The 14,628-nt window shown below is 38.4% G+C and overlaps 1 protein-coding gene across 7 annotated transcripts in view; it reads right to left on the minus strand.

Annotated features, from left to right (window-relative positions):
* Positions 1-461: 461 nt before the first annotated feature.
* LUC7L2 (LUC7 like 2, pre-mRNA splicing factor) overlaps positions 462-14,628 on the minus strand; it is a 60,966-nt gene continuing 46,799 nt past the window's right edge. For all 7 annotated transcript variants that reach the window (XM_046020010.1, XM_046020011.1, XM_046020014.1 and 4 more), the window contains 4 exons: positions 13,649-13,740; positions 10,411-10,440; positions 5,339-5,530; positions 462-1,745 (listed from right to left, as the gene is read on the minus strand). In XM_046020010.1, the coding sequence (XP_045875966.1) occupies positions 1,568-1,745; positions 5,339-5,530; positions 10,411-10,440; positions 13,649-13,740 (492 nt within the window). In that variant the 3' untranslated portion in view covers positions 462-1,567. The remainder of the gene's footprint in view (positions 1,746-5,338; positions 5,531-10,410; positions 10,441-13,648; positions 13,741-14,628) is intronic.

Consider the following 14,628-nt stretch of genomic DNA (forward strand, 5'->3'; position numbering starts at 1 on the left):
TTTAGTCTTACTCCACACCCAAGGTACTAAATCCAAAGGAGTTTAAAAAAAAAACAATTCCTCAGAAACCAAGAATAAAAGAAAATGGGCCACTGAGGGCAATGGTTCTCAGCCTGAACTCTGCATAAACTGGAGTGTGTGGAACTAAATATGGCAGCAAACCTTCCGTTAATGAGACCCAGCTTAGTAAACTTGCTGAGTGTCCCCTTCAGATGTAAATTTGTGACCTGGAATTAATTTCTCTTTGCCTCTATGGCCCATGTACCTCAGTCGTATTAAAGTTGTCACACTCAGGGGTCCAAAGACAATTCTTAGAAGGTGATGTTAGTTAAACAGACATTAACTTTGCTGAAGTAATTTTGTTCCTAGATTTTCTACAATCACAAGGGATACCTCCCAACTATTTAAAATCACTGGTAGGTACACAGTTCTTCAGTGGAGAAATTGTTATTCTTGTTACATTGATTACACCACGTTTTTATTTTAGTTTGCTGAATGAAAAAAAAACATACAGAAAAACCCAATTTCTTTTGCAGGTCTGGTCCTTCTCCATGGCAGTTGTCAGACAGCCCTGGAGCAGCTGGAATACAGTCACCACAGGGCCCAGTTGGAGCAACAGCTCATCTTGGAAGTATGCGTTTATTTCCTTTGGTGCCTTGCACGGTAAGGCACTAATAACGATAAAACAGAATGGAAGAAATGCCCACAGCAAATAGTTCTAGTGACAATTTACTAGACAAGTTACAGTTTAATGATGGTGGTGGTGATTGTTTCATTTTATTAATTTTTACAATAAGGTTGTAGCCTTTATACTCCACACACACAAAATAAAACAAGTGCTTATGAAAGAGTCCCTGCCCCCACCCCCCTTTCCAAAACATCCTGAACATAGCAATTCAATAGAACAGAAAAATCAAGACATGTTTGATTTCAAAATTTCAATAAAAAAAGCAAAGTAGGTAATGCAACAGCTGTTCAACTTCCAACTCTAAATAGGCACCGTAAAACAAAACAAGAACTCTCAGTATTTAAATTTCTCCAGCACACTTTCCAGTATAAATGCTCTGTCATCAGCTAGTAATAAATGGGAACAGAACCTTAGAACAGAAGTTATATTGCTTCCCTGCTCCCCCTTTCTCTGATAATTAGAGGGTGGAGGTATTAGGGGATACAAAAGTCAGAGGAAGAAGAATTAAAAAGAAAAATTCTGAAAGCTGTTGTTTGTGGAATAGAAAGGAAGACAGCATTTTACAAATGTTCAAAAAATCCCAAGGCAAGCAACACAATTCGTTTACTATCACTCCTACTAGAAAGAATAAAGATATCAGCATCTTATTATATAAAACTGTACTTTCAGAATCGCATTACAGGTTCACCAGAAACTATGGATGTAGTTTTAGGCTTCATCGGGGAAACCAGTTCAGTTCAGATCAAGTTAGATACTGTGCATCTAGCCTATTTGGATCGGAGTCTGGAACTGCTCACTGTTACCCCCAACAGCTGTAAACTAAACAATAGTATGTAACTCCATAGGAAGCTTAAGGATTGAGGATATGTACACAGCTAATTATATCTCCCCTGCTTCGCGCTCTTCAGAGCTCCTCCTGTCTTCTGATCTGCCATTAGCGCTCTCATAGGACCGCTTCTTATCTTTTCGATCTCTGTCACGAGGTGATCTGTCTCTTGAATTCCTGTCTCTGTCACGTGATGCTAAGTCTTGGTCTCTGAATCTTTCTTTTGAGGATCTGAAAAATATTAATTTGAGGAGCAAAATGTGTTGGGAAACCCAATATCCAAATGAAAGAATCGGATAAATATTAAGGTACGGATAACTGAAGTTATACAGAATACATCCAAGGAAGACAGAGGAGCCAGTTTTCTGACCAAAAAGAGCATTACCCAATCTGACAAGGGAGATGGGTGAAAACAAATTAAGGGTCAGAAACCATAAGCTAAAATAATGACTTAATGGAGTATGTTCTCATCTCAGAGGTAATCATAAAGGTTTTCCAATTCATGGCAAATGTGTTTAATATAAAAAAATAGTATATAGACAATACCTTTAAAAAGGGGAAGTGTCAACCAATTAAATAAAAAAAAAAACAGTACAGGTGCCCAATTGGGTGGAAAATAAGGACTTAGAAAGGGGGTCAGCAAACCTTTTTTTCTTCGCTTTCTGGCCAGAGACTAATTACTTATGGGGTATTCTTCTTCCTTTTCTTTTTATCAACCCTTTAACACTGTAAAAACCACCCATAGCTCTCTAGCTATTCGAAGAACAGGCTATGGGGCCAGATTTGGCCTGCAGGCAACAGTCTGCCAACACGACTTAGATACTAGAGAACCAGTCAGTGACATGGCTTTAAATAATCATTTATCATTTTTGAATCCTGTTTACTCTTCCTGAGCTCATTCAACTAACAGAGAAAAATAAGAATGGAAGACACAGAAAGATGATCATCACCCTATATCTTGATTAACCGTAACCGTTTCTGGATACTATCTCTCCATTCCCATACCCAGTTTCGTTAAGAAAGGTAAGTGATAACAGGCTCACAGCAGAGATTCAGTAAGAAGGAAAATCAAAGGCTATTATAGGATCAGAATATAAAATCTATACTTTCAACATCTAGAATGAATCAGTAATATATATTACATTTATTTGGTTCTTTACAAGTGACATGGTACTTTTTATATAATCTCACTTAACCAGGCCTCAGATCCTAATTCTGAACATGGGTCAAGTAATAAATACTTTGAACTTCTAAGGCAGGAAAAAAATACGATACTCAGTTTCAGAAATAATGTTAAGGAGGATTCAAGCAGAAAGGTTCAAAAGTTAGTATCAGCTTTGAGCATGTTCTACTGATTTTAAAAAGATGTGAGAAAGAAAAAAAATCAGTGTAATCTTCTCCACAATCTTTTTAAGAATAGAATATGGAGAGAGATTATGCCTAAGAATTAAGGACACAGTTGCAGGTAAGTCTCAGAGGTCAGTACTAACTGGAAAATAACAAAGAGAGAAGCATCAACTACGACTTTGTGAGGAATTACAATGTCCCATCCATAATCAGTTTACTTACACTATGTCATTCAAACTACCACTAATCCTAACAGAGGTACTTCAAAGATGGCGGGGAAGACAGGATAATGAGATTACTTGGCCAAGGCCGCTAAACCCAGGTAGTCCGACTCTCAAGACTGCACTAGGTGTTTCAACAGACCAGGAAGTAGAAAAATGCAAGTTAAGTCCTCATTTATTAAGATAACTGTTGCCAGGGAAATGTCACCAACAGAATCATATCAGACCAGTATTTCACAATTGGGAAATAAGAAAACCATGAGACTTGTGACTAGGATCTTTACCTTGAAATTTAAACTGAAATATATAGCAATTGCCTGCTTATTTTTGGTAAAAACACAGAAGGCTGCTTTGAAAGAGAGTAAGTTGTCGAGATTATAAGTGCTCTTGAGAAAAGCAAAAACTTTTAATAGTTTTACAAAAATAAACCTGCTTATAAACATGCTGAAAATATTAAGTGTGTCATGTAGGACAGCAGAAATATCTCCTCTACAATTTCATAAATGCAGGAACCATTAGGGACTAGGATAACATAACCCTGGTGAGGCGACATGCCCCTCCCTTCCATCCCCACCACCATTTAATAAAGACATCTGAGAGTTCACAGATACCAGAAACAATGACCTGTGGGCAGGTTCACAAACAAACTCTCCATACCTTCCATCCATCAATATACTGTGACTCTCAAAATACACAGTGCAGGTAAATCTCAGAGGGAATTTGTTCATTCTCTGCATTGGTCTGTGATGGTTACTCCATCTCAAATTATCTTTTTACTACCTGGTTTTACCTACTATCTGAAGCCTTTTTTAATTTCTCTGGTATTTCCTTCATCTAAATTTCTATACTACTCTGGATGTGCACTGTAGCACTTTAAGTATTAGACCAGTCTGTTTATTATAGAAGATGTTAGTCTTATGTTCTAACGTGAATACAGTTGCTCAACTACAATAAAGTTGCTCAACTACAATACACTTTTTGGTTATTTTTTACTAGGCCTAGTATTGAAGCAAGTATACAATTCTTACTAAAGTTACTTGAACTAGTTCACTAATAAGAGAACATAAATGTTTTCTGCGGGGCGGGGGGGGGGGGGATATGATAAACACCTGAAGTGAAAGGTATGTTAACTAACCACTGGCAGGAACCTTTTCATAACGTGTGTGTGTACATATGTATATATATATGTAAATATATATATATATATATATATATATATATATATATATATAGTCACCATAAAGTACACCTTAAATATCTTAAAATGTTGTCAATTATACCTCAGTAAAACTGGGGGAGGGAAAAGGATCTACTTGGAACAAGGCAAGAATATAAAGAAAATACTCAGTGAAACCCTATTCACCAACTCTGCATGTGAGTGGTTTCAAGGAAAGGCTTCCCTCCTCTCCCCCACCCCCACCGAAAGATTTTTATCAGCTTTCTGTGAATTCTATCATGGGTTTTATGGAGAGTAATGGATAGAAAATTTAAGACTAGTAGGTGCTAGGCACTCAAAAAGATTACACATATGCTTAAGAAGAGTTGTAATGAAAAAAAGCAACTGTAAGCATGGTTTATAGGTTTCATAGAAATGAACTGGCTTAAGGACCATCTTGTGACCTGAGAAGTTTTGGGAGCTGGGTCAATGTAGATTTGAGTGCTAAGGCTCTATCACACATTCTAATCCTTTGTCCTGAAAAAATATTCAGGTCCTGCAACATACCACACCCTACATCTGCTCTCCTTGCATCTTTCAAATTTTCACGCCAAGAAAGTCCAACCTCAAGATTCTGAATCCGCCCCACCAAGCTAACTGTATATAGCAATGTATACCTATAGTACAGATAAAACAATATACCAGAAGGTGTCTGCTCTGAAAAAGTGCACCAGCTCAAAGAAGTTTGGAAAACAGTCAAGCAAAACTAAACTCTTTAAATGAAAGGGATTCTCAGTACTCCTAATCCGCCAATACATACTGAAAAAATGGAGTATTGGTACCTAAAATTGCCCACAAAGTACTTTTTATCCAAAATACACTAAGCAGAGAAAAAGCAATAACCTCTGCAGCACATATTGGTTCCAATTTCTTACTCTGGCTCCTAAGTGTATTCTTTAACTACCCATATCATCAGGGGGAAAATGTTATACACTCACACACAAATGTGTACATGTGACCAGATGCAAGTTTCAAACCAACAGTATTCCAACTCTAAACCATAAAGGTAGTTCCATATCCTCTTATGGACACCTCAGTACCTCCTCCTGGATCGCTCTCTGCTCCTGTCTCTAGAACTGTGCCCGCTGCGCTGGTGACTGCGGCTGCGGCTGCGGCTGCTGGAGCGGGACCTATGGCGATGGCGTTTCTCCCGAGATTTGGATCGAGTTCTCCTCTTCCGTTCCCGTGACATGGAGCGAGACCGATGTCTGCGATGCTCTCTGGACCTGGACCTACAACAAAACATTTGCTTTACTTTTTAGCTTTCTCAGCAATGCACTCTCCTTTACTAAAGCCTTCTCTTTGATGGTATCTGAATAACATGACTTAATGCCAGTTCCATCAAGTCAGCTCAATCTACACCAAAATAAAATGCTGGCATATTAGCTATATACTGAAATTCCAAAATACAAATCAAACACTAGTCTCAGGGCCCAATCAATATTGTACAGATTTACATCAAGAATATTATAAAAATTACGACAACAATCCATACCACTACTCCATGCTAGGGATTGTTTTCTCCAGACGTTTTATGGATTTGTATTTCATTTAAACTTCTAATATTTCTCGGATACTTCAGAAACAAAGTAGGTACCTGATGGACATGGATAAAAGTAAGGCAGAAGAAAGAGTATTGTTTATGATAAGTCACTAACTGAATTAAAAAGGTGACAGGACCACCAAAGTTAAGTCTGAATACCCATAATATGCTTAGTCATGATCAACAGAGAGTTCTCTATTAAAGCAGTCTTTAATTTGGGAGAAAAAACTAACATAAGTCAGTTTAGAGAACTTTATTGGAGCTGAAAAAAGTATGAATACAGAAAAGGAAAAATGTTCTGAAGCAGCAGCAGCAAGTGAAAAACTTGCATAGCTTCCTCTATGTCACAAAACTAACAATGTGTGTGCGGTCCGAGGGTTGGAATGGCACTTGCAGAGACATAAAACATTTGAGAGAAAACAAACAAGAAGATAACACAACTTTGTTCTAAAGGTCATTTTAAGAGTAACGGCAACGAGCTAAACTTGACTTTGACAATTCCGTAACTCTGAATTCACTAAAAATGTCTGACTTGTACAGTTTATATGGGTGAACTTATGGTATGTAAATTATGCCCTAATAAAGCTGTAAAAAAGTTTGAGTCATGTTAAGAATGTCAAGTTTTCTCATAATCTGATAAATACAAAAGCATATTCAGGTGATACAATTTACAAACAGCTCATTTTCAAGTGATGATTTTGTTAAAGGAAGTTTGAAAGCATTCAGCTTATTTCAACATTATATTCAAAGAAAGCATAGTTAATGGACCCAGCCCCAAGCACAGTTGAGTATTTCAACAACTGAATACAGTATCTCTGAAAACCAACAGAGGGAACAGAACATAAAATTCATTCAAGTTTTATTAAAAAGTATTTTTGTTCAGTCACTCATTTTGAACAATTACAATAAATCTATGTCTTTCAATGTGTAATTTCATTCATCTTTTAAAAATTTCTAGACAATTACTCACTTAAAAGTACTTAGGGAGGGGGGCGCCTGGGTGGCTCAGTGGATTAAGCCGCTGCCTTAGGCTCAGGTCATGATCTCAGGGTCCTGGGATCGAGCCCCGCATCAGGCTCTCTGCTCGGCAGGGAGCCTGCTTCCTCCTCTCTCTCTGCCTGCCTCTCTGCCTGCTTGTGATCTCTCTCTCCGTCAAGTAAATAAATAAAATCTTTAAAAAAAAAAAAAAAAGTACTTAGGGAGGGGCGCTTGGGTGGCTCAGTGGATTAAGCCGCTGCCTTCGGCTCAGGTCATGATCTCAGGGTCCTGGGATCGAGCCCCGCATCGGGCTCTCTGCTCTGCAGGGAGCCTGCTTCCTCCTCTCTCTCTGCCTGCCTCTCTGCCTACTTGTGACCTCTCTCTCTCTGTCAAATAAATAAATAAAATCTTTAAAAAAAAAAGTACTTAGGGGCACCTGGGTGACTCAGTTGGTGGCTCAGGTCATGTCCCTCATCAGGCTTCCTACTCAGCGAAGAATCTGCCTCTCCCTCTCCTCCTCCTCCTGCTCGTGCTCTCTCACTCACTCTGCTTTCAAATAAATTTAAGTATTTATTGGGTGCACACTGCAGTACTCTAGGTACTAGAAAAAGACTGAGCAGCTAATAAAGCAAAATCCTTAACCTCATGAAAGTTACACTCCAGAAAGAAGTCCACAGATATGCTGGCAGTCAACAAAGATACATCAACTAGTAAAGAAATTATATATTAAGAAGGTAAATATGGACAGAAATGAGGTGGTAATCTTTCATAAAGAATAGGTAGAAAAGGCTTTTCTGATAAAACAGCATTTAAGCAAAGATGACATAAGGTAATCAGCTAATCGGCCATCTCAAAATAGGGTGCTTCTGGTAGAGGGAGCACAGGTCCAAGGGCCCTGAGGTGGTAGGAAGCTCAGAATGCTGAAGGACTAAAAGATAGCTGTTTGGCTGGAATGAAGTGAGCAAGGGGAGTAATTCAGGAGTCTTATAGGCAGGATGACCACATATCTTATAATTCAAACCAGGATGCTGTCAATGATAAATTATATGAAGAGCAAGGGGAAGCTATTAATATGCTGACACAAGACATTAACTGGTAACTACCCCAACTCTCTATAGATCACTCGGGTGGCTCAGTGGATTAAGCCGCTGCCTTCGGCTCAGGTCATGATCTCAGGGTTCTGGGATCGAGTCCCGCATCGGGCTCTCTGCTCGGCAGGGAGCCTGCTTCCTCCTCTCTCTCTGCCTGCCTCTCTGCCTACTTGTGATCTCTCTCTCTGTCAAATAAATAAATAAAAATCTTTAAAAAAAAAAAAAAAAAAACTATGGGGGGGGCGCCTGGGTGGCTCAGTGGGTTAGGCCTCTGCCTTCGGCTCAGGTCATGATCTCAGGGTCCTGGGATCGAGCCCCGCATTGGACTCTCTGCTCAGCAGGGACCCTGCTTCCTCCCTCTCTCTCTGCCTGCTTCTGATCTCTATCAAAATAATAAATAAAAAAAATCTTAAAAAAAAAAAAAGCTATGGGGAGGATTTCCACTTTTAAGTGAAATGGAATACCTCTGGAGAGTCTAAACAGAAGGCTGATGTAATCTGTTTCACTTGTTAAAGGGCTCATTCTGGCAGATGCATAAAAACCAGAGTGAGGTGGAGAAGGGAACTGGGCAAGTACAGAAATTAAGAGAGCAGTGAAGAGGCTATTGTAATCACCAGGCAAGTGGCTGGGAGCAGAACGGTAGAAATTAGATTTCTGGCCTCAATATCTGAAAATGTTCTATGTACACAGTTTAAATATCCAATAAAGGGTCTAATTTGTATTAATCAATGGTAAACAAGAATAGTATCACCAATTAATGTTTCCTTTTTTTTTTTTTAAAGATTTTATTTATTCATTTGACAGAAAGAGACAGCGAGAGAAGGAACCCAAGCAAAGGGAATGTGAGAGGGAGAAGCAGGCTCCACTGAGCAGGGAGCCCGATGTGGGGCTGGATCCTAGGGCTCTGGGATCACGACCTGAGCCTAAGGCAGAAGCTTTAACAAACGAGCCAACCAGGCGCCCAAATGGTTCTACTTCTCATCCTAGATTTCAGAAACAATATAAAACGGCTGACACAACTGGGCAGGTTTTTCTTTCATAACAAATGCTCTAGTTTTATAGGGAAAAGTTCTCAAGAAATACTCTTTAGAGGTAAGAGTACTTGGAAGGTTTCAAAAAGATGTGATCTGTACAAGAAAAATGGTAGGACTTGACAATAAGGGCTAGTTGGGGATGGACTCAAGGGAACTGCACATGAAATATTAAAAATGATGACGTACACCATGTCTCCTCACCTTTCTCGGAAAAAAATTACCAGCAACTAGTAAAAACTGTAAAGAAAATCTTCAAAGGGCCCTCAAATTTTAATGCCACAAGTCAAAAGAAACTGTTCTTTCCTCTTTAGGGCTGTAAGTGCCCCCTTTCAAGTTGTCATCTACGTACAAGGGTAAGTAATAAACTCATATAAAGTGAAGATCAAGATGTAAAACTAATAAGCATTTAAGTTTCTCTTCAACAGCCCACTATGGATCCCTCTTTCAAAAATGTATTCAACTAGGGCTGCCTGGGGGGCTCAGTCGTTAAATGTCTGCCTTTAGCTCAGGTTGTGATCCCAGAGTCCCTGGATCAAGCCCCTCATCTGGCTCCCTGCTCAGTGAAGGACTCTGCTTCTCCCTCTCCCTCATACCCCACCCTCCAATGCCCACTCTCTCTAATAAGTAAAAATCTTTTAAAAAAATGTATTCAACTATTTAACCTATTTACATTTTCAACAGGTATAATTTCTTAGACCTGCGTTTCTGACATGCACCACCCAAAATGATTTTAAAAATAAAAAATGTATTCAACTATTTAACCTATTTACATTTTCAATAGGTATAACTTCTTAGACCTGCGTTTCTGACACGCACCACCCAAAATGATTTTAAAAATAAATTGTCATATAGTTAACCTGCGCTTCTAAAGATTTTTTTTTAAATATTCTAAAATATTCTTAAGCTTTTTTTTTTTTTAAGTCAGCTCTATACCCATCATGGGGCTTGAACTCACAACCCCTAGATCAAGAAGCTGCATGCTCCACAAACTGAGCCAGCCAGGCACCCCAGTATTTTCAGTTTTACCCTTACCTCCAGAGTACTGTATATATCTTTGACAAAGTAAAGTTATAGTTCATAAGTACTTTCTTTTTTTTTTTTTTTTTAAGATTTTATTTATTTGTTTGGCAGACAGATCACAAGTAGGCAGAGCGATAGGCAGAGAGAGGAGGAAGCAGGCTCCCCGCTGAGCAGAGAGAACGATGCGGAGCTCGATCCTAGGACCCTGGGATCATGACCTGAGCTGAAGGCAGAGGCTTAACCCACTGGGCCACCCAGGCACTCCTCCTAAGTACCTTCTAACCAGTTACATCTTAACGCACAATGCCCAAACTTGGAACTACAAAAGAATTAAGAGTACTAATCTAGTAATTCTCATTCATTTTTAAAAGACATTTAATCTTATATAAAGATTACCTCTGAAAAACAAACCAACTTCACTAGTCATATGTTTTGTGTATGCTTACCTTTTGGGGTTCTTGCTATGTGATCGAGACCTAAAAAAAGAATATCTATTTTTAGAAAAAAAGAATTAAGTGAGAAAAAGTAAAAGTACTGTTAAAATTACTCTTCCTGATTTCTAATCTTTTTATTAATTCTATAAATATAAGGCACATATAAATGCACACACATTTTTCCAAAATATACCATAAACTAGAGAGATTTCCCCGCAGATTGGCATAGGAGATCCCCTAAGTAGCATACCTGGCTCTTAAAAATGAATATGCTCCTAGGAGACTAGAACATGGTACATCACCACTCAGTAGTTCTCCAGAAATCACTTCCCAACCTGGGAAAGATTCTTTGTTATTTTTATCTGTTATTTCTTCTTCCCCTCTGGGAAGAGAAAAAAATTTCTCTGAGATGTACTTTTTTTTTTTGACACATATTCACTTTCAAACAGCAACCTCATAGTATAATCCCTAGAATACCCAATTCAGTCTTACAACGTCTGTTTCTTAATGAGACACGATTCCCTTATTAAAGCACTCTTCACATTTCCTAGCACATAATTAACACTCAATAAATAGTAATGGCTAACATTATGGGTACTGGGAAACAGGTGTCTTCTGTGGTGAATAGAAAGCACAACTAAAGGATGGCTTTGGACTCAGCCTGATTTAAGTCTTTGTTGTTGTTGTTTTAAAGATTTTTTTTTTTTTTTTTTTTTTTTTTTTTTTTTTTTTTTTTAAAGATTTTTTTTTTTTTTAATATTTTATTTATTTGACAGAGAGAAATCACAACTAGGCAGAGAGGCAGGCAGAGAGGCAGGCAGAGAGAGAGAGAGGGAAGCAGGCTCCCCGCTGAGCAGAGAGCCCGATGTGGGACTCGATCCCAGTACCCTGAGATCATGACCTGAGCCGAAGGCAGCGGCTTAACCCACTGAGCCACCCAGGCGCCCCTGTTGTTTTAAAGATTTTACTTATTTTTTTGACAGAGATCACAAGTAGGCAGAGAGGCAGGCAGAGAGAGGAAGGGAAGCAAGCTCCCTGCTGAGCAGAGAACCGATGCGATGCAGGGCTTGATCCCAGGACCCTAGGATCATGACCTGAGCTGAAGGCTTACCCCACGGAGCCACCCAGGCACCCCTGCCTGATTTAAGTTCTAAAACTCTCGCTGCACCACTATCTGTGACCTGGACAGATTATAAATTTTCTCTAAGCTTTCCCTGTCATTTGCCAAAGAAGGACAGTAACAGAAATTTCAAGAGGTGATTATAAGGATTAGATGAACTAATGTAGGTAAATTCTTAGCACCATGCCTGATACATAATAGGCACTTAAATAAGTGACAGTGATTTTTATCATTATCTTTTTCAATACCATAGTTGGAATCCCACCTTGCTTAGCTCTGTACTTGCTTGTAATTTCTTCATCTTTCATTCTTGGTTATATTATTTCCTCAAGTTCACAGGTTTAAAAATAATTTTAAACACATTTCTGAAATAGCACTGCATTTATAACCAGTTAAAAGAAATCTGTCAGTTGACAGCAAAGGAGTAAGTGATACGCTTTCTTGTCACCTACAGATATGAAAATGTAGTCACGGCAAAGAATTTTTTCTTTCTCATTCAACTATCACTTCAGTTGAATCATATAAACCAGTGGCACTATATACAAAATTTTAAAAAACAGGTTTCTAATGCCACTTATATGGTCTTATTTTACCATGCTGAGCACTATTCCCAGAGAAACTCAGTGTACACACAAGAGAATACGGATAAAGCTATGAGGTAAAACTTATGGTAAATGAAGAACATAATTATCAATGTATGTATGACAGCACTTCCCCTAAAAAAGGCAAAATAGCTGCATGAAAATCATTTTTCATTATACTGCTAAAAGCCATGTAACAAAGTTAGTTTAAACATTCTGAAATAGAAGAAATACAACATGCTCGAACCGTGGGGGAAGCTGGTGTGACCAAGTCACATATTATAAAGGGTTTTAATTAGGCACGAAATCTGCTGGGGGTAAAGTATTTAAGTTTCAGAAATGTGCAATACAATTAAGGGAACATTATAAATTAGAACTGCAGGTTAGTTCTTTTGTGGCACACTGTAAGCTATCCATTGTAAGGTTGTTAAAAGAAAGTGATGTACTTGAGTTCAAAGAAGATTGCCATCATGATGCCACACAACTTGCTGTCAATGGGTAAAAGTCACTCAGAACATTTAAGCATTTTAAATATGAATATAAATTTATCACCTAATGAATACCAATATAAAAAGAATTGCATACATTTGGCTACTATTGATACAATTTTAATAGTTTATAGCTTCTAAAATTGAAGAATTACAAAATCAAAGTATGATTAAAATATCTTAAGATTTTAGGGGCACCTGGGTGGCTCAGTGGGTTAAAGCCTCTGCCTTTGGCTCAGGTCATGATCCCAGTGTCTTGGGATCAAGCCCCGCACCAGGCTCTCTGCTCCGCAGGGAGCCTGCTTCCTCGTCTCTGTCTGCGTCTCTGCCTACTTGTGATCTCTGTCAAATAAATAAATAAAATGTTTAAAAAATAAAAATTAAAAAAAAATCTAAAGATTTATTTTTGAAGATTTTACTTGACAGAGATTACAAGTAGGCAGAGAGGCAGGCAGAGAGAGAGGGGGAAGCAGGCTCCCCGCTGAGCAGAAAGTCTGATGTGGGGCTCGATCCCAGGATCCTGAGATCATCACCTGAGCCGAAGGCAGAGGCTTAACCCACTGAGGCACCCAGGCAGGCATCCCTAAGACTTTATTTTTAAATAATCTTTACACCCAGTGTGGAGATCCAACTCACAGCCTTGAGATTAAGAGCCACATGCTCTACCAACTAAGCCAGTGAGGTACCCCAAAACTCAAATCTTTCATCAAGAATAAAATATATCACAAAAATGAAAATATTTTACACCCATCGGTACAAATCTAGTTGTTACGAAAATCAGAGAGCTAGAAAAGCTTTGTAGTCAATCTCACAAAAAATAAGGATGTGACTCACTCTTTATTTAGCCTTCCATACATTTTGAAGGAAACCACCTTGACTTAAATGGCCATAACTTAATATATTTGTATAAACACTTTCACATGGTTAATATTTTCAAAAGTAAACAAATCTCCCATATCTAGATTTATTAACACCTAGAATTCTGTATCAACCACATCTCTTTTTAGAGCCAGGGACCTTCAATTTCACATACTTGGACTATTCAATTAATCACTCCATACCTCCTCAGCTTCTCTCTTTCTTCTCTCTCCCTTTCTTCTCTTCGTTTCAGGCGTTCCTGATTTCTTTTCTCCTGTTTCTCAGCTACAACTCTCTATAAAAGACAATGACAAGTCAAATAATAAAAAATGAGAAGCATTATTTATTGGGCCCATGAACAAGAATGATTTTAAACTCTACCATATCTGGTTCCCAATATAGTATAAAGAACATCAAAATTATTTAATAACAACTTAATTAAAAGTTTTGCTGGGTAACATCATTACACTTTCAAGTCTAGTTTCCAAAATCTTTCCCCCTTCTGGGGAACACTTATAAAATTTCATATTTTTTCATGACTTAATATTCCAAAATCATTTCTGTAAGATCTTCTCCTATGAATGCTTTCTAACATTATTTTGTATTTTTTCAAGTTTATTTTTTTTAGTAATCTCTATACCCAACGTGGGGCTCCAACTCACAACCCGGAGAACAAGAGGCACAAGCTCTAACAATTGAGCCAGGAAGGTGCACCTATTTTGTAATTTTTAAAGGACATTAAGCATTATAAATCACTATAGGTTTCTATTCTGATTTCCAAAATGAAAATGTCTTCTGTCATTTCCAATTACCATCCTAATTCCACTGCTTCAAAAAATACCAGGAAAGGGGCGCCTGGGTGGCTCAGTGGGTTAAGGCCTCTGCCTTTGGCTCAGGCCATGATCCCAGGGTCCTGGGATCGAGCCCCGCATCGGGCTCTCTGCTCAGCAGGGAGCCTGTTTCCTCCCCTCTCTCTGCCTGCCTCTCTGCCTACTTGAGATCTCTGTCTGTCAAATAAATAAATAAAATCTTAAAAAAAAAAAAAAATACCAGGAAGACACTAAAAAGTCCTATTGCTAGGTCTATATCTGCAAAGATTCCCAAATAGGTACCATTTTTGAGTTTTAATTCAGGGCCCAGTAACCATTTGATAAGGTGAAATTTACTTTGTCATTTTACTTAC

Source organism: Meles meles, chromosome 10, assembly GCF_922984935.1.
Source record: "Meles meles chromosome 10, mMelMel3.1 paternal haplotype, whole genome shotgun sequence".
In the NCBI taxonomy this organism is placed as follows: Eukaryota; Metazoa; Chordata; class Mammalia; order Carnivora; family Mustelidae; genus Meles; species Meles meles.